General features: G+C 34.6%; 1 protein-coding gene across 2 annotated transcripts in view; it reads left to right on the top strand.

Moving 5' to 3' along the window:
- The window catches only part of Mocs2B (Molybdenum cofactor synthesis 2B), a 61373-nt gene that overhangs the window by 24485 nt on the left and 13075 nt on the right, over window positions 1–23813 (top strand). For both annotated transcript variants that reach the window (XM_081730490.1, XM_081730489.1), the window contains exons 4-8: window positions 2961–3148; window positions 10808–10914; window positions 12753–12924; window positions 14319–14617; window positions 20764–20823. In XM_081730490.1, the coding sequence (XP_081586616.1) occupies window positions 2961–3148; window positions 10808–10914; window positions 12753–12924; window positions 14319–14617; window positions 20764–20823 (826 nt within the window). The remainder of the gene's footprint in view (window positions 1–2960; window positions 3149–10807; window positions 10915–12752; window positions 12925–14318; window positions 14618–20763; window positions 20824–23813) is intronic.

The following is a 23813-nucleotide window of genomic DNA, read 5'->3' as shown; positions in this document are numbered from 1 at the left end:
TCGAATCCGATATTAATAGCAAGCCCCATTCTTCGAAATTTCAGTGATGGATAAGGATATAAACACATGTAACATTTGTTTCATAGCTAAACTACGGGAATTTCCAAACGAGTAGATATCATGTTATCTGTTGTAATTATAGATATGTAATTTAAAAAGAGAAACTTTTCCAGAATCAAAGATTTGTGTAGTACCTTTCACTTTTAATATACATTTAAAAAAAAAATAAAGTTTAGCAAATTATCGGGAAGAAAACAGGAAGGTGTTTTGTTTGTTCTATATGCAGATTTATTTCATGTTTGACCAAGGAAGGTTTTTCGTAAGTGGAGAATCCACAACAACTAGCGATACGTCAATGTATAGAGTCAAGAAGAAGATATTGTAGTAGTCTTAAGAGTATAGCAAGTGTCACAGTTCATGCGTAAGTAACCCCAGCCAAGTAATTTTGTTTTGGACAACATCGTGTCCCTGGATTTTTTCAGGATACTTCCGTTTCTCCCACATGTTTATTCCACCACTTCTTCCATCATCATTCACTCGCATTACTCATCGTTTCCCTTAGCCTAAGGACATAATTGTGGGACAAACTGAAATATATCATGCGTAAGTAATCATGTTTATGCAGCAACATATCGAGCAGTGCGATATGGTGCGTGTCGTACACTGCTTTCATAGTGTTACAAATATAGTACAGATTCCAAGAGACAAGAAGATTTGCTAATAGATTCCGATATGTTGACCTCGCAAAACAATAACTACTCAAAGTCGATTCATTCGTGTTACAACACAAGGCCTCGGTCATTATTACCTCATATGGGAGGTTTGAGTGCCCCAGGTGTATATTTGAACCATTCCCAACTGATCAAAAATGCGTCCACAATATATAGATTCATTCGTGTAGACTCTTCAAAGTGTCATTACTCTGGCAGTATCATGTACAGTGGGTAGGAGTGCATCAAAATTGGGCACGCGATAATGAGTTCAAACGCTTATCACATATCAAATGTACATTGCGTTTTATTCCAATTACAACACATTTATGTATAGAGAGCAAGATGACAATGTTTCTATGCAAGCTTTGGCGTAAAATATCATTGATAGGAAAGAGGTTCCATATTTTTCGGAGCCGAATTCAAGAAATGTCGACTTACACTCTAGTCCACAATTTCGTGACTCAGAAAAGTACCAGAACATTCTTCAACAAATTTGTAGTAATTTACACGATGGTGTGGATCAAACTTCGCTTTTGTTGACGCATGTCTACCTATGCTATGTCAATTCTTGGAATTATGATATCCAGATAATGAATGGGCCTTCGTTTCACTTGTTTAAACTGTTTGGTTCTCGAAGCATTTTTTACTTCGAGCGAGTGCGGGCCCTCCGTCCATCCCAAACACTGCACTCTACACTGGAAGAAGGGAATGAATAACTAGTCTCAAGCGGATATTAATAATCTGATTTGGAGTATACCATGATGTCCAGAAGAGTATCTTCATGTTCATGGACGCGCAACTCATTATTGATGTTCAAAGGTATATTTAGATTTGCTTAGAGAGTTGCAGAAATAGGGTTGTGATTAGATATTATTCAAAATCTTCGTGTTAAATGCGACATTATTTTTTCGTATTGTTTTAATTGCATCGTAATATAAACATATATGTAACCTATTGCAGCAACTTCTATTACAACAGCTAACATAATGGTTACTGGCAACTTTTCAAAAATACTTTTGTTACAGTATTCTGGTTTAGTGTTTGTGATTGTATAAGAGTTGACAACTTAACAAACTAAACTGATGCATAATTACAAATATTAACTTGGACTAAACTTAGTGTACTTCTGTACCATAATGCTTGATGCCATAAGATGTGATATTACAAAATTCATTCGTGTTTTAAGGAAATTTCTCTCATGAACATGGGAGATTTCATTGAACATTTGTGAAAACGATAGACGTATAGCAAGATTAGTCCGAGATAATATTTATTGTAGTCAGTATTTAGTTCATGTGCCATGATTTCGGACTTGCAGTTTACATTGTCTTGTTATTTGTAATGTTTCAAGTGCAAGTAAAGAAGGTGCGATGAAGCCAATTGTTTGAAAATGCTTTTTAAAAAATTACAGATTTAACTGTGTTACGTGTTGTTGTTCATGAATGAAGCTGTTTTTGAACATCTTAATCATACTTGTAAAACTTCCAGTATTACATTTACTTTAATCATATTTATATATGTTAATGTATTAACTGACGCGTACTGTTGAATAAAGAGAATAAACATATCTAAAAGTCGTCTTTTTTTTAAATTTAATAATCACCAGTTACAGCTCAGAGGCCATTTTATACAGGATATCTAACAACAACGATAACAATGGAAAGGATTTGCAAAGGTATCGGCCTGGGTCTGTTTACTAGATACCATCGTGGCATTTACCTGGTAGGACTGGGGAAAATCCTGGGAAACCCGTCAGGATGGTCGGCAGTGGGAATCGAACCCACCACCTCCCGAATGCGAAGCTAACGCTCTACCATTTGAGCTACTTCTCTCGGTTTTTGATTCTAATGTTGTTTGAATAGAAATTTAAACTTTTTCCGTTGGTAAAAACTTCTTGCAATTGCTTCTCATATCCCAAATTTGTGTATTAACATCTTCAGTTCAGTTTCTGGGTAAGGCTACATTATTCACGCATTTAGAAATTAGTGTCCGTAACTAGCTACTGAAATTGTTATGGTAACGCACAAATTTAGGATGTGAGACGCATTTAGCAAGAAGTTTTTATTAACTATGATCAAAGTAAAACAAGACACATGTTTGGGTATTTTAAAAAAATGCAATTTCAGTTATATATGGAAGTGCTGCGTCTAGTAGTAGTATGTATAAGCAGCTCAAATATGACTAAGGTTTCTCAGTGTTATTACCAGTTAAGTATTCATTTCCTTTATTGTATTTATTTATTTTTAGACTTGCTGTTGTTCCTGTCAAAGAGGCTAGTGTTGTTATCGCAGTTTCTTCACCACATCGTGCTGAAGCTATAGAAGCCGTGCGATTTATTATTGACTCATTGAAGTCCTCAGTTCCTATATGGAAGAAGGAAGTCTACGAAAATGAAGAGACGGCCTGGAAGGAAAATAAAGAATGTTCTTGGAAAAGTAACTAATTTTATTATAATTTCGTTTAGTAGAAAATTGGTTTGACGATGAATATACGTATTAGTTTGATTTTCGTTGCTTTTAAATATGCTTAATCTTGTTGCATGTTGTAGTAAATTGGGCACAAAAGCAGCTATATCTCAGTATGTTCTCTGTACGCAAGTAATATAATTTCTTCAGTACTTCGAAAAAAAAAAAAAAAAGCCCGGTTTAATCACAAAGATAGTTTTACCTTTCTTGTTTTTGTTGCTTTCTCTTTTTTTAAGTTGTAGAGAGGAATATGGGCAAATCATTTTTTTTAAAACTGCATCGTAAAAACGGTTGTAATCAAGATTATCGCTGTTTTGTTGAATCTGCGGTCATCAAAAAATGAAATACGAAAAGGAAAGTTTTAGAATCAACTGTTATTAAAGAAAGAAAAAAAAGATCCAAAATTAAATTCTAACTAAAAGTAATTAGATTAAATATAAATGCTTTTGGTGAATAACTACAATTGACAGAATAAAAATAAGCACAATAATTGGAAACGCTAAATATAAAGCAGTCATTTTGTTAAAATACAAAATTTAAGTGAAGTTTTGTAATCTTTATCGCCGACTTTTCGCGTCAAAAGCTTAAGAACAACTTGATCTTATATTCGTAATCAAGTTTGACGATTTTCAGCAGAAATATTGCAAGAAATTTATAGAAGTGCAGTAAGGTGAGACTATTCTTTGTTTTCGCGTCATCAGGACGTATAATAAAAACAAGATTAAATTATTGAATATTTGTAAGTTGTTCCTTTCTTTTTCTTTCTTTTTTTTTCAGTAAATTTGAAAGAGAGTGATACCTATACGCTGTCTATAAGCAAATACATTTATATCATATTAAAAGTGCAATGTATAATGAAATATTTATAATCAAGATAAGTTTATGCGCAGCTATATTCAGTAAAAATTCCAACGTCCTTTTACTGTATAGGTGAAACCATTTGATTGTTACCTGTAAATATTGTATTTTTACACTTGATAATCTTTTAACGAAAGGTTAAATAATGACGGAAAAGATAAGCTTTTGTCTAATAATGTAATCCTGTTTACTGTTGAATATATACATCTCTTGCAAGCATCGAAAGTGTCTAGATATGTTCTTAGAAATCATTGCATATAACCACATATTTTTATATAAAATTTTTAAGGTACCCTGCATATTATGGGGTAAATTCTATATTTGTTCACTTGTGGATGTTCCTTACAAAATATTAAGTTTGCCGATAGGGTTTAATTAAGGGGCTGTTCATATATACCTAGGTTTAGTGCTATTAAACTTCATAGTCAGTTGTTATCAATATTTAAATTTATTGTTGAGATTAGTTTGGTATTTGTTATTGAAACTTTTACATATATATATATGTTAATGTTACATTGACAAATATTTTATATAAGTATAGTGTTTAATATGACAAAGTACTGCAATATTTAATATGTAAATAATAGTTTTCTCTGATAATGATTTTTACCCACGGGAACATAAACATATGAAAGTTACCTTACTAGTGTGATCATATATTTTGAAATATCATTTTTCCATACATACATATATACACATTGTAACTATTTCCAATTTCCTTCAAAATGAATGACTCACAATATTTATTATATATATATTTTCATTGCTGGTAAATTCATTACTTCTAAATTGAAGACTTCAAGCAAGTACCCATTCTCAAGAAACTGATATGAATTTAGGAGAGAAGAATGTTTTGTGTAGTGTGAGATGAAATTAATAATCTTTATATGAATATTTAACAGTTTTGATAGATGTGGTAAATGGAGAAATTGGGCAACGATATGGAGCATAATGTAATGCATATATGCATTAGAAGTAAATTGTATTCTTAATAGTCTTCTAGTAGGTATTGTTTATATTTTTATTGTGAAAAGACACAGACACTCACAATTAGAAGCTCTCGGGATCCATATTTTATACCATAGACTACGCAAGTTATTTGTGAAATAAATAATAATAATAATGTCTTCCAGGAAAGATTTGGTGCAGTGAAATATTTGTGTAGAAAAATTAAATGTATGAAAATAAAATAAATTAGCTATATACAAATCGTCTACTTCATATTTTGGTGTACATTTTTCTGGTTATAATATTAGCAAGATGAAACGATAAGCATTTTGAAGTCTCAGATGATTCCTCATATAACAACTGTTAAATAGTTACAAATCATTGACACTGTTTGCCCTAAGCACCATTCGATCGCATTAAACACCGAAAATTTAGTGCAGTGAACTTAAGTTGTTCTAGACTCATACCTACATCGAGCTTGGTGAAACATTTTTTCGGTACGTCAGTCGTTTTAAGTTGAAAGTATGGAACAACTTGATAAGTATGAAAAACAAATTAACACGTTCACTGTTATTAGGGTAAGTTGCTCAATTGAGCCACAATTGTATTGTCTTGTTAGTTGATTTGTTTATCGAATACATTGAACCTTTCCTCCTCCCCCCCCTTTCTTTTTGAAATTTTTTTATTCTGGAAATGTGATTTGTGTTGGAAATGTATCAATAGTTCACTAGGCCTGGAAATTAAGTTTTGCTTTGCTGTCTGTAAAGAACGGTATCTGTCGGTGAAAAAAAAAAAAAAAAAAAAAAAAAAAAAAAAATCAGAGTTCCAGTGGATTATCATGTGATATCCATCGTGCCAATTCTAGAATTGTCTCTAATCAGTGTGAGTGCGCCTTCACTGTCAAGTATTGTTAATGGGTTGTGGTTTCTGTTTAGATTCCCAGTGGAATCCTATTATGTATCTGATACAACCCTAATAATGGTTAGTATCCCACTTTAAGCATTATATTCCATCTCATTATAATATTGGTACTGAAATCGGACGTTAAAGTTTATGATCAATTAGTCAATTAAAGAAGAATCATCGTGGAGTTTTCAATTGATTGTGTGGTTATACTTTTATTTCGGAGTAGTCTTCTGTGCATTTAAGCTTTATGGTTATGGTTTCACAGGCCTGGTGAATTTTTAAGCTTTATATTCTACTACCTTGCCTTGTCGTGACAGCTAACAGTTTCTATAGTTCTGTGATACATTTTGTTGCAATGCGTTTAAAGGATAGGTCCTATTCGAGCATGTGCAATGTGTTTAAAGGATACATCGTATTCGAGCATGACACACAATTTATAGAAAAATGCGGGTAGGTTGTGATTACTAAGCCAGTTACCAGTCAGGATTTGTGAAAAGACCTAATGAGAAATGTATTTATAGTTGTTAAGTTAGCAGTTGTTAGAGAATTTTACTGTTTTGCTTTTTAGAAGAAATTTCCTATTTTTGTAAAACTTTTAAAATTTTGTATCAGAAGAAATAAAATTGCTTATTACTGCAAAGAATAATGTCGTTTTAAAATTACCTTTACACCTTGTTTTGAAACGTTCTGAATTTGCGCTTTTTTTTTCTTCTCTCTCTCAGTTAGATGGTCTCAGTTATTGACTTCCTTTCAGTTTTTCATAAAGTATACTTGAAGAGCCACGGTAGTTCAAGAACGCTTATCAGTGGAATTGGAGTTTCGATTCTAAGCCATGTTAGCTTCTTGTAGATAGGTTTATCTCTGAGTTCCCTCGATGTCTGGATGTGTTTCTACTTTGTCAACATTCCACTAATTTCTCTACAGGTCGTAATCGTAAAACACTAAATTAAACCCGACAATAACACGGTGTATTTATTACATCCAAATTATTAGCATGATTATGTTGTGTTGTGTTTAAAATATGTTGTGCTGGATTCGATTCCAGATTCTTAAGATTTATGAGAAGTAGGTATGCCACTTATCCCGAATTAGGTGGAACGTCCCGATTTTTATTTTATTTTATTTTATTTATTTATTTTTTTTTTTTTTTTAAATTCAGAGTCCCTAATTACGCCTAAGAAAAACATAATTATATGGCGGGACGCTCAATTATCCAAAACATTTATGCATCAGAAATTCTGAGTGTCATTTGTAAATTTCGACCCACGATTTGTATTTATGACTGTCGAGATATCAGTACGGTTATTTCGCTAAAATGTTCTGTTGCAGCGGTGCAATCACCGCTGATAATGTTATTCGTTGTTTGTACCGGTTCCATGGTTTATAACTCCTGTTCATCTAATCGCCAACAAACTGTCGCTACGAGTTTTTTGTCTCGTGTGTTCTTGGTTTAAATTTTCATTGATGATTATTTATTTTTTTCTAACATTTTTAATAAACTGTTCCATGTACAAATTTGGGTAGGAGGAACTGGCGATTTGCTCATGTTTGATAATTGTGCCGCTCTGATATATACTCATTTAAGGATAAAGTCACTAATGTTTTGTTGGTTATATACTATATTGGCTTTACGTCTCATTAATGTGGTTAAACGAAGAAAAAGCGTGGGATTTATGCTATTCTGTTACAGAGTGTGTAAAGCCGAGTTAGAAATGGTTCTGAAATTGATTTTCTTTTATATTTTTTTTATTTTATGGAAAAAGAATAATATGGATTCATTATGTAAAATATTAACTCCATAATGGATTAATTTTAAAACAGTGATACGTTGATAGAGATTGGAAAATGAACGATCAGAGTGAAGTGACGTAGAAACACTCTTCTTTGCCCGTGAGATACTACTAGAAAGCTCTATATTGTAAAATTTATTGGGTAGAGAAATAAAATTTACTCGGGATTTGGACTTTTCCCTTCACCTTTTTATTATAAAAAGTTTATGTACACAAATTATAATAAGAAATTCCACTAATATTTAGGTAAGATTAGATAGGAGCCCGGTGACCAAGCGTCGTGGGCTTTGAGGTGAGGTACTCTCGGTGACCAAGCGTCGTGAGAGGGGTGTAGATTAGGTATCTCTCTCTCTCGGTGACCAAGCGTCGTGAGAGGGATTCTAGGTGTTTCGATCAATCCGGGAAGATTGATGTTGGTCGAGGCGTGCAGGTCCTTTTTATCCTGTCTGGTCGGCTTCCTTCGTTGATTCTCGTCCTTCAGACTGTTGGCGATGGTGATCGACTCCTCTTCGGGACCGTCGTCTGTTTGTTTTTATTTATTACTAACACATGTAGTTCACACGTGGTTATTGCCTGGTACGGCAACGTGGGGATCCTTACAATATCGTTGAAGCTTCGAGCTTTTTGCAACCTTAATAACTTATAAATGTGTGGTCGAGTCGAGACAGTAGCGGAATAAAGGTGCACTCCCCACATCCACATCAGACGAGTTGCCGTTGTGGATAGCACAGCGACCGCATCACTCATTAGAACTAATAGCTCACACATGGTGTGAACAAGGACATCTGTAAAAGCTTACTGAATTTAGTAGGTGCATGCAAAAGTTGTACCTGTCTTTGATGTGAACATTACAAGCAGTAACTCACCTAGGATTGCATAATCGCCATCGCAGTCGATGACCTCTTGTCATCTTGCTGTTAGGTGGTGCATCTTAACGCTGATAAAAGTACTGATGTTTGGAGTCGAAGAACTGTTGTAAAACCTTGCTAGACCCTACACATCGTCAAAGATTCTCTAAAAAAAGGAGCTCTACAACACGCGAAACATGTCTGTAGACGCCAAGTCAGGAGAATATGGCGGGTGGAGTAAAATCTCCCAATCTAATCCCATTAATTTTTGACATGTTATGGAAGAAGCATGTAGCCTGGCGTTGTCGTGGTAAACGATCCTTGACTGAGACCTGACCGCTGCGATCGTAATGCTGCTCTGTTCAACTGTTCATAGTAGAAGATGGCATTAATGGTTTGATAGAGCCTCCTAGTGAATTTTTCCATTATATCCTACCCTACTTCATAATACGTCGTTAGAATAATGTTCTTGTGTGGACGTCGATGGCAGCGGTTCAAAAACGCGACACACATTCCTACTCCCCGGTATATACCTCACTTATAGCCGGTGACTAAGCATAGAGAGAATTCTTTTTATCTGGAAAGGAAGGTAACGACTCACCCCCTCGTTGATTTGCACTCAACTGATCTGGAAGCCACAATTCAACTTGTGATGACACCTAGAGTTTTCAGTCTTCTTATGACTGTTGTCATGTGTATCTGGAAGGTTTTCGCTAATTCCGATATGGTTAGTATCGGACTGTTTCTTTAACCTTGAGTAAGATCCTCTTCGGAAAACCCCATTGAACGCCCAGATCGAGTCTGTCTTGACAGCCTTCTGTGTCCGTCCCTGAATTTTCAAAACCATCAACATGTACTATCAACTGCATCTGCCCCAGACCCAATGTTACGGCAAACTTCAACCACAATACTGTCATCTCCCACTTGTCTGGTGGCCAGTGTATGTCTTTAGTGCACAAGGCCCCGGGTTCGATTCCCGGTGAAGGAGTATTGACCGAATTATCATAGCTTGGATTTTACCTTGATCTGTAGATTTACGTATTATATAGCCTCAATGCTGAAAAGGAACAAAACTTTAATTTCAAAAAGTAAATAGTGTCTGGTCTTTTCCCTATCGGTCTCCATTTTAATCACATGCTACTCTGTCCCTACAAGCTCCTTGCTCAGGCACTTACTGCGTCTTGCTGTTCTACGGCTCTCTAGATGACATGACTACCGCTTTATGAAATGGCAGCATCCTCTGTAAGATCGATACTCTGCTAAACGATCTATCAAAAAGTGGTGGAACTTTCGTACTACCCAATATAATACGATCACGGGTGCTGCTTTGCCTCTCCACTCTTGCCACCGTGCAGCCCTCAACCCTCGAATACTATCGCGAAAAAAGCAGTTGGAAGGTTGAAAATCGCTTGATGTTTATCGATGAGAATCAGTCCTATCTTCGCTGCAATGATGATCATTTGCAGACGTGGCATCGATCGGGTGAGTGGCTCCATAACTTATATGCCAACAACAAATAGGTGCAATACTACATATTATACTGTCAGAAACCTTAGCCTACAATGATAATTCGCTTCTGATGTTCATTAAGCAGTTTAGTACACATCCAAACATCAATCAATCTATTCTGTTGCTGTTTTTTCCACCCTCAAGAAAATATCATTTTCAACAGGACAATGGTCGCTCACACGCCGCTCGTGTTATTTAACACTTCATACAGCCATTTACCATATCCGTTCCTCAGTGAGAAAGTGTGGAAATTGATTGTTAAACTTTAAGAAACTGCTCATCCCGATGGAAGAACCGTAGAACGCTTTCTTGACATAACATCTGACACTTCCGTAACCGTCTCCACTTCATTTATTTTTTGTTGAGATGTAAAAGATATTATAAAGAATTGTTTGGTTAAGTTATTCTATTTGCAGTAAATACTAGTAGGTTCAGAACAACAATGGAATTAGATAAATCTGGTCGATGATCTGGTAGGGATTCCATCCTGATCTGTTTCGTGCCGGGCGGACAACTTGGCAATTCAGCTAGCAGCGACACGATTAGTTCTCTATTATGTTTTCGACGCTTTATTGTTCAAGCTCTTCAGAGCAGCATCCACTGAGCATTCGAAGACTGCAATCCACCAGATCATTAGTTAGATATTTTTGTATTTCATGAAAATTGTAAGTTCATATGTGTGTTTCTATTTCACAATAGGGATTAATATTGAAATTTCTGTTTAGTTTTGTATTTTGAGTATAAATATATGATCCTACATTTTTTCCTAGGGCCTCGTATTGAAATTAAGACTGAGGATATGAGGCCATCTGAAGATCAAGAAAAGTTGGATATGACAGTGCCTGATTTAATTCAAATAAAGGCCAGCACAAATGAGGTAAAAATATAGAAAGATTAGTACACAAATAAACAGTAATGTGGTAATTCGTTTCATTATGTGGTCTTTGCGATACAATTAATCAGTCAAATACAATTATATTTACTTGTACGTTTTATCAAATTTTGCTTAATCTAAAGGTTAGAATTTAAATTTATTCTGATTAGACCATCCTAATTTTGATCAAGATTGAATGAGTTCCGTCGATCGCATACGATATATACTAGCCTTCTGATATTGATTTTTTTTTTTTTTTTTTTAGAAAAAATTAGATGAAGGGCGAAAATAGATGTATTACTTAAAAAATAATAAATTAAATTAAGGTAATTTGTAATAACGAAAACGGATTTTTTTTTTAAAAAAAAAAGAACAATAAAAGGAATCTCAGGGTACTGTAACGAAAATGAAAAAGTACTATAATTCCTTCTCTACTAAAATTTAGTTCACTACCTGCAACTATCGCGGAGTGTAATTTATAAATACTTAAAAAAAATTTAAAAAAACTTTTAATGCCACTTAGTCACGAATACAAAAGAATTACAAAGCTATCGGAAGAGAAGGTAAACGGAACGTTCTATTCTGATGTTCCAACGCACTCCAGAGTTGGAATACCGTCTGTAAGAAACATCAGGGAGCAAAGGAAAAATATTCTGCAGCATAACACTAATGTAAGATAAAAAAGAAAAATGTAGAATAGCTTCTAAATAATGAAAGAGAGATTTTTGGAGGAAATAAAATTGAAACTATATGAGGGAAACGTACAATTAGAAATTCAAACTTAATCTCAGTTAATGTCATTCTGCATTGTAATAATACAGAAGTACGGAAAAAAGAAATGTATGGTGCCATTCACTTTCGACTTCTTTTCGTTTGGCAGCTGGTTTATGAAAATAAATATTGATTCTTTCTTTGTAACTCTGAATTTTATTAAGCCAAATTGCATATCTTCAACAATAGTATTCGCTGAACTTTGAGAGAGAGAGAAAGAGATATTTCATCATGTTCCAGAATACAAATAGTAAACACACTTTTTTAAATAGAGGTGTGTGTGGATGCGGATATCCGCATCATTGTAGCTTTTTGCTCATATATTTTTAGTTCCTGTGCGGATGGCGGATAAAAATACGGATATTCGTGAAAAGACTAGTTATAGTGATTGGTCTTTTAAATATTATTAATTATTTACATCTTGGCATTAAGTGTGACTACCCTTTCGGGTTAAATAACCAACAGAATAAAACTGAGTTAGACTGACTGACTACTCTGATATTATGGCAGTTTGTGCGATGTAGCTTGTTCTTCTTTCTGGAGGGTGTTATATCTTCATTTTACCTTTGAAGTATAAGCAAAGACGTATCTTATGAGTTAGGAAAAATAAGGACAAAGGATTTGCTCTAAAATTAATGATATTACCAGCTTGACAATTTTCTTAAGTCAGTAGATATGTTTTACACTAATTTCATATTTTCTTTTGCATGAATTTTATTCCATTCTATTTAGTGTAGTTGACTTACAATAGGAAGATATAGTATTGAATGTTTAGCTTGAATTTTATTGGTATTATCATAGGATTCACAAAATTATAAAGTAGGTATTTACGATTAGTATAATAGGAAGTATTTTTGAAATCGTAATTGTCATAGGACAATCAAGTTATGTATATATTTGCTGTCCCATTATCTCTGGATGCAGATCGAGATGTTGAGAATACGGATGCGGTTAGAGAGATTACAGATGTGGATGAAATTTTTGATACCCACACATGTCTCTATTTATAGATATGTGTTTGCTATAAGTAGTTAATTCTGTAAGGTGATAAGTAATTGTTTTGTTTTAAGGTTAAAAGAAGAATTGAAGCATTCATTGAAAGGAAGAGGGAAGAGGTGAATTTTAGTAATATTCAGGATTTCTGTTATCGAAGTAGTGATGCTGCGTCAGATACAAGTGATTCATGTGCGCGCGTTGCTGCAGTGGTTATACGTCGTAATGACAGCAAAAGTCACCTGAAAGGTAATTATAGTGATGTATAGTGCAATTTACTCTTCTAAAAATTCTAAACCACTTTTCTTTCTTTCTCTTTTTTTTCTTTCTTTTTGTATGAGGATAACTAAATTTGCAAGAAGTACGTTGGCAGAAAGGGCCGTATTTTTATAGGCTAGCCCGCAAGAAGAAGAAAGGAATGGTAACTAAATGTTGTCATAGTAATACTTGTTATAACTATTTGTATTATAACAAAATTGTAGAAGCCATTCAACTAAATTGTTTCAATGATTCTACGGAATATCATCGATAAGGACTCTTAATCAGAATTCGACGTTTGAGCAAACATCTTCATTATATCTTATGTATAAAACAAAGTGTAATAAAGAATACAGCCTTAAGGCTGCCTAAAATCAAACAAAACCCTACGACTGGGTTTTAGATTAAAAATGAGAATAATATCGAACTATGAAGTGGACAATTAAAAATAATAAAATATGAAGATTAAATATTTTGTAAGCCATTGTTCTTTCCTGAGTGGGAAAATATTGAACCATGTGTTCCGTATAGACCAATCTTAATTGCAATCCAACGTAAGAATTATCTATAATTTGGCGCTAATATATATTTACTTTTTCATAAAAATTATCGCAAGTTGTACTGACTTGAATAATAATATCATTGATTGATGATTTGGAGTTTAGTGTCCCGTTCAGCACTGAGACTATATGAGATGTGGACCTGCAGCTTAGCATGGGATTCGAACTCTGATTCGTACATGAGTTCCCACCGGAAACCGATCGCGGGTCTCACGCCACAGGCATATATGCTAACTATATAGCCACGAGGGAGTTCTAATAATAATATTGTATGTGATCCCCGTGCTTCTTGAATCACAGCGTAGAAAAAAAGAAAGTTATTGGGTTCTTTTGAACTGGCGTAGAAAAAAAAAAAGGATGTCTGGGTTCTTATTCTCTAACCAGAACTGTTGCACATTTCCATTAGAATTATTTAGACAATAATATTTTCCTCCAACATGACTGTCAACACTCGCCTCGAGGAATGATATAGGTAGTATATCTTTACAATGTCTGGCCCTCCATACTGATCTCGGCTTCGATTTCCGGTGGGAGAGGCAAAGTCCACGTCTTATATAGGCACGCTGCTGAAAATTTCAATGAACAAGAACAAAACTTTCCGATAATTAACTATTCAATTCAGATATGAAAGGACTACACTAGCAACATTCTCAGGATCCCAATGTAACAATAATGATTCAGTTTTCAATATTGAATGTAAGAGAGAAATTTGTTAATATTTCTTGGATATGTTGTAGGTTTCAGACTAATTAAGATGTTTTGTATTTTGAATATACTTTTTGTAATATTTTTGCCCGGTACTGACGACGAAACTTTGTTTTACAGTAAGAAAAGTGCTCAATCCTTGGGGTCCACAGACAAGAGGAGTAGATCCAGGTTCTATGACTGGCACTCATCCTCCCGATCCAGCCGTTCTGGAAGCTTTAGAAGACAGAAAAGACTCAGTTACTCATGAGAATAAAACTGTTCCCCATGGGATCGAGGAAAGGTTACAAAACCTAGAGAAGCATCTGCAATTAAAGGAAGGTTGTCCTGTGCCAAGAGACATCTACACTAGACTGAAAAGATTGGAAGATCGTGTATTATTTTTAGAAGGACTGTCGCCCGAGTATCAGGACTTTTGGGTATGTTTTCCTCTTTGCTTTTAATTACTTCTGTAAGATTATATAGTGAAATCTTTTCCCATACTCACCAGCTTTTTAACCATACCTATGTAAGTTGCAGATTTATAAAATTTCAGAAATGCCAAGTTTTACATATTCAGCAATAATTCCTTTAAAAAAATGTGTCAGTCAATATTGATGGAGCTTTCACGTTAGTCACTGAACTGTGCTTCACAACCTATGGTTAAATCTACAGGCACCCAGAACTTGAAAGGATGGTGGATGAAAATTATATATTTGTTGAGCTGTAACAATTAGAGAGTATGAGCATTTTTAAAAAAAAAAATATCGAAAAAATGCAACTGATAGTTTTTAAACATTTTGTTGATGATTTGATAAGAGTTTGTAGTAACCATTACAAAATTAGAAAAAAAAAAAGACAATTATTTATTTATACCTGTTAGTTGTTTCTCGAATCCTAGTGAACAAATATATTAAACTATTAGCACTCAAGTGTTCCTTTTCCCCTTCCAAATTAAGAACTCTGTGAAGCGTAAGTTGTGAAACAGTGTTTATTAAACCATGAAGTAGCAAATCTAGATATCGTAAGTCCCTTCTACTGTTCCTTACCTGAAGATCGTAGATCACGTAGTACCAATTGCTTCAAAATCGTCGCCACGGACATTCACCTAGTCTTGAAGTTGCTGGGACGTCTCCAATAAGAAATACATTATTGCTTCAGCCTTGAGCACTTCAGGCTGATTATACTTGGATATCATTTCGTGCAGACCCTTCCTTCAAGCACTGACCATATACTGTAGTCCAATGGATGGAGATCTGGACTCACAGAAACCCAGTCAATCGACAGGAATAGTGAAGTTGGATATTTAATTTTGGAGCCATCCTGAGTCATCCTTTGCCTTATAGGCTGGTGCAGAGTCCTGCTGGAAGCTACACTATTTATTTTAAATTCACGTTCCACGATTATGCGCCAATGCTAAGGGCGACGGTAATTATGATAATGAATAAAATGGTAGAATAAACAAAATGAGAGGAAATGAGAGAATCTCGAGAAAACCTACGCACACGGTGTTTGTCCACTACAAAGCCACTTGGCAGGAGATGGGATTGAACCAGGGACTCCAGCACCAGAGGTGAGCGCTCTACCGTTAAGCCACCGCGGCCATACTATTTATTATTGATCGTGATGTTAAGATTCTTGATTAATGTTTCCAGCACTCTCCGATTACACTTTTGCAGAATTCCTGTTCACAAAGCTCAGTTGAATGGTGGGTCATAGCAGATGTCCCACAGAATAATGAATATTGGAGGCAGAATGTTGAGCCAAGTGACTTCCCAGAGGTTTCTCACTAATACTATGAGAGCTTGATGCATACATGTTAAAAGTTTACTCGATTGTGAAAATTTTATCATCCATGAAGATGATTGGTCTGTTGATTTCTGGGGCATTTCCATGTTATCGCCCTTTTCCGTGTTCAGTTAAGGTTGGAGAAGTGGCGTGTGCTTCTCTTATAAGATAGTCTGGAATCGCTACGGAGAACGCGGAACTTCGGTATTTTAAAACCTTCATATGATGTACCATTTGAGTTTGGAAATGTTTAAAATGTTATCTAAGATTCTCTCTCTAAATATTTTAATACTTGTGACTTAAAAATCCTTGTCTACAATTAAAATTTAAACTTAAAAAAAGTTTGAATTCAAGTTCTTATTTTGGATTATGACTGTTATCCAAGATTTTCTCGAAAGCATTCGTCGATCGAATTTTCACGCCTGACTTGAAAATTCGTGTCAGTCCAAGACTGGAAAAGTTTAGTAAGGACCTGAAACTAAATTACGATAATATCATAGGATTAGAATTTGTTTGTATTATTGGGACTGGTAGTGCATGTTCTATTTCATCTAAGAAATCTTGCAATAAAATTCTTCCAGCAAAACTAAATTCTGCTAAAGTGTCTGGAATAGATAACGTTAACAGTAGTGAATGAGTTTTTAGAGTTGAGTATAATAATGAGTGACAGAGTATTCGAGAATCTTGTGTTTGTTGTTAAACTGTCTTTATGTTAGCTTGCTGACTTCGTGTCTTGATATAATGCTGTATTAAAACTAAAAAATAATACCATATATTTGAAGTATAAAACTGGTCCTTGAAGGTATAAACGTCTTCATTTAATATTGGTAAGTATTTTCTGAAATAAGGTGAGAGTTCTGTACAAGTTAGGGATTACTTACCTCTGTATATAGAATTATTAATGAGGTACAAAGATATATTTTCAGATGAATCGGGATTTGCAAATTTAGAGCCATATAAGATAATTATCAATAATAACAAATTACTTACCTCTGCATATACAATCAAAACTAATAGAATTATTAATGAGGTACAAAGATATATTTTCAGATGAATCGGGATTTGCAAATTTAGAGCCATATAAGATAATTATAAATAATAACAAGGAAACGTGTGTGTTACCAATGATATAACGAATACTTACATATAAAATTACTATTAGTGTGTTGGTTTTTTAATGATTTTTTAAAACAAATCGTATTTAAGAAGAAAAACGTTCAATGTTGTTTTAGTTAATAAATGTTAGGTGTAAATAGCATAAAGACAGAAAGTATCTAATTGGTGAGTGAGCAGTTACCAAAAAACGAAATAAGTGTTGTTAGTGAAATATAAGTAAAGGTTAATGGAAGTAGTTTAATAATCTATATATTTAAAGATAATCTATCTATTAAAATGCTACAATAGCAATTGAAAGTGGCTGAGCTCCAACTTACAACTTTCGATTTCAAACCTTTGATTTACGGTTATTTGTGATTTCACGTTTATAACAAAGACAAATATTTTAAAGTATGTATACTTTAAATAAATTACTTAAAAAATATTTTCCATAAAGTTTATCCTTCTAAATTGTTGTTCAAAGCCTTTGCATTTTAATAAGCCTTCCCCAAAATAAATGCAAATGAATTGTGCTGCCATCTTTGGAGTTTTTTAAACTATACGTTTACGGACATTTATATGTTTATGGCAAATCCTTTCGACAGTGAGATCTCGGAAACTACAGGCTCTAGAAAGATGACGTTTTCACTGATCGATTGCAAATTTTGCGTAGATTGTCTAGTTCTAACTCAATATTTTTTAAAAAAACAAGGCCATTATTTCTTTATTACATTTTTACGGATACACTGAAAGTGTTGAAATAATAAAAAAAACTAAAGCATCATATCCTACGCATTAGACATTCCAACACCACATAATTGTATATAGGGACTGCATGTCTTTCAGGCGTTTGTTTCATGGCCAAATGATAATGAAAAACGAAGGATAACCATTTCTCCAAACTAAGTTGAATATTGTTTGGAGTGTTTTGCCCAATGAACACTCACTGACATTATAATTGATTGTATGTGTAATGTATTAGCTTATTTTAAAATGTATAAAACGATAATCATGCCTGTTGTTCTGTATGTTTGCGAAACATGGTCGCTTACTCGGAAGGAAGAACATAGATTGAAAGTATTTGAAAACAAGATCCTGAGACGAATATCCGGACCCAAGAGAAACGGGAATAGGGAATGGCGGAAATTTCATAACGAGGAACTACATAATTTATACGGTTTACCCAACATTGTTAGCGTCATCAAATCTAGGAGGCACAGGTCATGTAGCCAGGATGAAAGAATGAACGCTTTAAAAATCTTCAACTGGGAGACCAGCCAGAAAACGACCATTAGGAAGACCTTGGCGCAGATGGGAGGACAATATTAAGACGGATCTCGCAGAAATAAGAATACAAAGTAGAAACTGGATCCAATTGGCTAAGGATAGAAGTCAGTGGAGAGCTTTTGTGAACGCGGCATTGAACCTGCGGGTTCCATAGACCATAGAGTTAATTAGTTTATGTATTTGCTTATTACATACTGTATGCAAGAAGAAAGAAACCACTGATCATACATGAATTAAAAACTCCAACGTGAGTAGGCTCAAATCTTGCAAACGGTGCGAGATATTGAAAAAGTAATCGAAAAACTCTCCCCTTTACGGTATCTTTTGCCGATTTTTTTTTTTTTTTTTTTTATCAAGACGTCTTTCACTTGTGTCTGTAAAGGGACACGTACAGATGTGAAGAATAACAAGGAGATTCATGCTCATATATGAATGATGCGCTGTGTAGAGAGCGGAGGCTCAGCTAGTCTATATATTAAAATGTTTGTGACCAGTACCTTTCAACGATGAGATCTTGGAAACCACAAGCTCTAGAAGCATAACGTTTTCGCTGGTCGATTCCAAATTTTGTGTAGATCTGCCAGTTCTCATTCAAATTTTCAGTAAACATGCCGTTATTTTTCCCTTCTTCATTTTAAGGGTTGTTTTCAGCCCATAATGTTAACATTGTTGCTAGGGCATTGCTAAGGTTGATATCGTTGTGTTAGGCAAGCAGTAAAAGAGCTATGTATAGCGGGTTGATAAACACTACAAACGCTTTGCTTTAATCTGAATGGGAAAAGCCTATTGCATCTATTGCACTTCACCGCAATGTGGCGTACTCTGATATGAATTTTTAAGGCAAAAATATTTCCATTTGACATCATCTGTTACTTCCCCAAATTTGGCACAAACTCATCCCCACAATCTATATATTAAAATGTTACGTTTGTATGTTTGTGTATAGCAGTTCACTCCCTTTCTGAGTCCTCCCGTCCTTCACGTGTGTAGAAAGGGACATGTAAAGATATAGTGAGAAAGTGGAAAGGAGACTCATGCTTATATTAGAATGATGTGTATTGATAGCGCAGGTTCAACTAGAACGTATTAAAATTTTGTGCAAATGCCGTAAATTAGAAACCAATATTTCATGTACTTTGTACGAAGTAGATCTAAAAACTGTTGAGTAACATATCTTGAAATTCAGGAAAGAATTTTTATTGGGAAGGGATTTTATCTGTAGTAAGACGGTGTTTGTTACACCAGCATATTGGAGATACTTTCAATGGGTGGATTGGGTGTCTTACTATAAAGATTATAATCGAGCTACTCCTTGGTTTGGAGGATATTTGCCAGTACAGTTTTCCAGATGATTCGTGTAAATTTACATGCTTATTTCTTAAAAAGGCAAAAATTATTTATGGGAGATAATACTAGATAGTATTCATATACGTATATGCAGATTTAGCTACTTAGCGCAGGCTTTATGTTTTATCCCGCTATTCATGTTTGTATAAATAAAATAAATGATATAGTTCGATTAGTTAAACGTTATGTGTATAGAGGAAATGAGGTCGTCGTTTCTTAATATTTTAAAAATTTGATGAGGGGGTTAGTAGCGTACCTTTTTTTGGGGGGGGAGGTCTACTACAATATGTATATAATATATAAGTGGCTACATATACTGTATTACTCCCTTCTTAAATGCATTGATAAAAATCAGAGTGACGCTTGTTAATAGATAATTACTATATGGACGTTGAAATGAAGGAAATATTTTCTTTAGAGCACGAGAAGATTAATAAGAGATCCCTATCCCGTGCCGCGAGGCTATATGAGATGTGGACTTATAACATAATATAGGATACAACCAAATTAGCTGCCACTGTAAAAAGAGCCCGACTGTCCCACACAGAAGACAGGGCTTACCATTTTGCCAAAAGAGATTCCATATGAATGTTATGGCACGCTAGGTATGGGAATTTATTGGTGGAAGAAAGTAAATTTAGATATGCTCTGAAGTTATCTATGATATTTTCAATTTTTTTTTTTTTATTTTCATTATTTTTTTAAAATAAAAAGCTGAATATTTTGATCTTGAGTATAGAAGAGATTAAGATTCGAAATTAGAGAAAAAAGTTTTCAACACAAGGTAAAATAAAATATATTTATACAATAAACACAAAACCACAAATCAAAATACACGTAAGATAAATAATACATCAAAGTGACTTTTCTATTTGGTATGTACAATTTCTGTAACACTTTCTTCCAACCCAATAGTGATCCACTGTAATTAGTTTTGTAATACATGCTATTAGTATAAACAGTTGCGTCCATCAAAATACACAGCTTATTTATCTATTCATGATACTATTAATACGTTAAAAGCCACTAATATCCAATAATAGATTATGTATTCCCTTTCTTTTCCCAGACAAATACCCAGGTTATGAAAATACCAAAGATGAAGCAAAGGGCGGTAGTGAAAAAGCAGGTAAGATGTTTATAATATTAACATTCATTTTATATTTTCCTAAGCAAGCTATTTTTATAAGAAAACATTTTCTTTCTTTGAGATAGGAAGATTCTTTTGATCTCATATAGATGTCATAAATCTCCCTTCGAAAACGTATGCTTCATTTAGATGCCTCTTTGGTTCTCAAAAATTAATACCAATCCATTATAGGCTAGACACCATATTACTGAAGACTAGTCGTAGAATTGGTGACAAAGAGAGCATGTGCACTTTGATGTATAACGGCATATGAAAATACTGCATCTTAATAGGCTTTCGAAATGCAAGATCTCAGCTTACTTTTCGGAAATTCGATAAATAGCTAAAAGACCGTACTTTAGGAGTACTCCCTTCTCTGTCCTTCTGTTGTTTCAAGATTTTTGATAAAGAGTTCACAAATGAGAACTCTGCATACTTATCCCATAGCATTGGTCTAGAAATATTATACATTGTACTAGAAATATTTAACATGCAATACCTTCCAAACGGTACAAGCTACGGTAAAATTCACTACACCAATGAATTTTCGAGAAAATTGTAAATGAATTTGATGTATCATTTTCACCTATTCCTATTTGAAAAACCGAGAGTTGAATCTTATATGGCAGGTCCAAGATGGCGGCCAAGGTGGGTAACGTGTTAGAGAAGCAGTACTTGATCCAATTTGTTTTGCATATGCCCACATTCATATTCAGTTACATCTAAAGAATTAAAAACAATTTTGTGTCCGAGCGTTATAGTAGTGTATGATTGAATTCCGGGTATATGAAGGCCCATAAATATGCAAATTACCCATATGGGCAGCTAAAATTAGTACAATACACACTGGACCGCGGAGAACTTTTAATTTCAATCAGTTTTACACGAATCCCGAGGAGACACTTCGCGAATGTACCTTGTTAGATAAGGCAAAGTAATGGAATAGTTTATAGAATTTTAATTTTGTGTTTGTATTTATATTCACTCAATAATTAAAAACACTACTCAACACACATCTAATCAAAATATTATACTAAGTTAAAGTTTTTTCTGATTTCTCAACCTGGTTAACTGTAGAACGTACATAGAATAACTACAAATGAAACATTTCTAATCTTAACTGTAAAATCTCCTTGAAATGTACAATAGAGTGATAATGTTCCATTCACGGCTTTCAAGTTCGATTCTGCATTACGAAAGTCGTCTAGTACTGCACAACACTTGCGCGTGTGTGTCATATTGCGCAGAGCAACGTCGTGCTACAGGTGGTTAATTATATATAGTTATAAAATACTTCAACTCTACGGTGGTGTGAGGCATCTGGTCATTCCAATTTTCAAATGAGAGAAGACCGCAACATCCACATCCAGCTACAAACCTTACTTAGGTTACATCTTGGTAAACTATAAAGCCCGTCTCACACGGAACTGAACTAAGGCCTCAACAGGCTACAACTTAACAGAGTTGCTTAACTCAAACTTCCATGCAATTTCTTTTATCCTGAGGTGATGTAGGGGTCTCAGACGATCCTTAAAACTATGTAGATTTTACCAGCAGAGCCTCTCGTGGTCGCTGTATTAAACAGACGAAAAACGTGTTACGCACAGGGCAATCAACTGTCGTAATCGTAAATATTATTGTTTTTCTATTTCACAATATGAGTTCATCCGAACACGATGAAATAGACATAGCAGCGATATTTGCTCTGTTGCTGACACAAAATCCGCCCTCGCCTCCCCCCCCCCCAAAAAAAAAAAAACGAGTGGGAGAAAAAGAGTAAAGGCGAGCTGGTGGACCAGGGACTGAATTCTTCGCCGCAATAATGCATAGGAAAGCATTGTATTTTCAATGGTGGATAATGAAATACTTACAGAAGATCCTCGTTCCTATAAAAAAAAAATCTACAGAATGGATTATTCAGAATTCATACACTATTGAAATTAGTAACTCCGAAAATTCAGTAGCGAGATACGAACATGGTGGAGTCTGTATCAGCTGAAAAATGGTCTGTAGATCCTTGGATCTACCAGATTGTATAACTGAAAATCAAATGACTTGTCCAAATATGTAAATGAGGGCAGTTATCAGACACGAAAAGCTAAAATAAAGAAGAGAAAGCAATTTTCTAGTACAGGTACTGAGTGCATCCGCTCAGCTCAGTACCCACAAAAAATGCCCACATAGCCCATAAAGTAAACTTATACCGCGTCGGGAACCTATCTCATGCACTACACCCGTAATTCTTGTATTGTGCCAGCATTGTAGAACTGTTCCCTAAAATTTCAAGAAAGCCACATACCAGTGATGACAATTAACTTTCATTGTTTCTACTTTTGGCGCATCATATCTGAATTTTATGTTTACAAGTGCAGGATTACTAGTCTAAACTTATTACAAATGCTTTACGACAAATAAAATAAGTGAGTTGATATGAAAGATGCCTGTATAGAAACTATTTTCCACCGGCGGTGAATTTCTGCACAGTTTACAGAAGTTGTATTTTGTTTACAAGTGGAAGGCTACTAGTATAAAACCATGACAAATGCTAATGAAACTCGTATCATTGTTAAAACCCACTCGTTTTCACTACCCTCGCTTATGCGGATGCCCACCTTTGCTGACGCGCCTGTTCCCTTCAGACGCACCTCCTCGCTAATTCTCGGGCTCTACAGCTTTGCTCTGCTATGACTTGGTTAGATAGCATTCGTGCTTTTTAGTGGCGACCTAGCGCAGGTTGTTTTGTGTTATTTCAGCTGTAGTTTTTATGCATGCATCCGGATGCTGTATTTATACGCAAATCGTAAAAGAATTATAATATTTCAACAATTGCTTATGATACCCCCTTGAATTTTAACTATGCCATGTGGATATTTTCATGTCGCCCAGCATAAATCATTTAGAAAACAATAAGAAGGTAATTAGTGAAAGGATTCCAATTTTTGAACAATTAATTCTAGTGGTGCGCCAAAAGTAAACCTGCACTCTTTTTT

Source organism: Thermobia domestica, chromosome 11 (assembly GCF_964235325.1).
Source record: "Thermobia domestica chromosome 11, izTheDome1.hap1.1, whole genome shotgun sequence".
Taxonomy (NCBI): Eukaryota; Metazoa; Arthropoda; class Insecta; order Zygentoma; family Lepismatidae; genus Thermobia; species Thermobia domestica.
The sequence above is the reverse complement of the archived record's forward strand: the minus strand, read 5'-3'. Positions and strand labels throughout refer to the sequence as shown.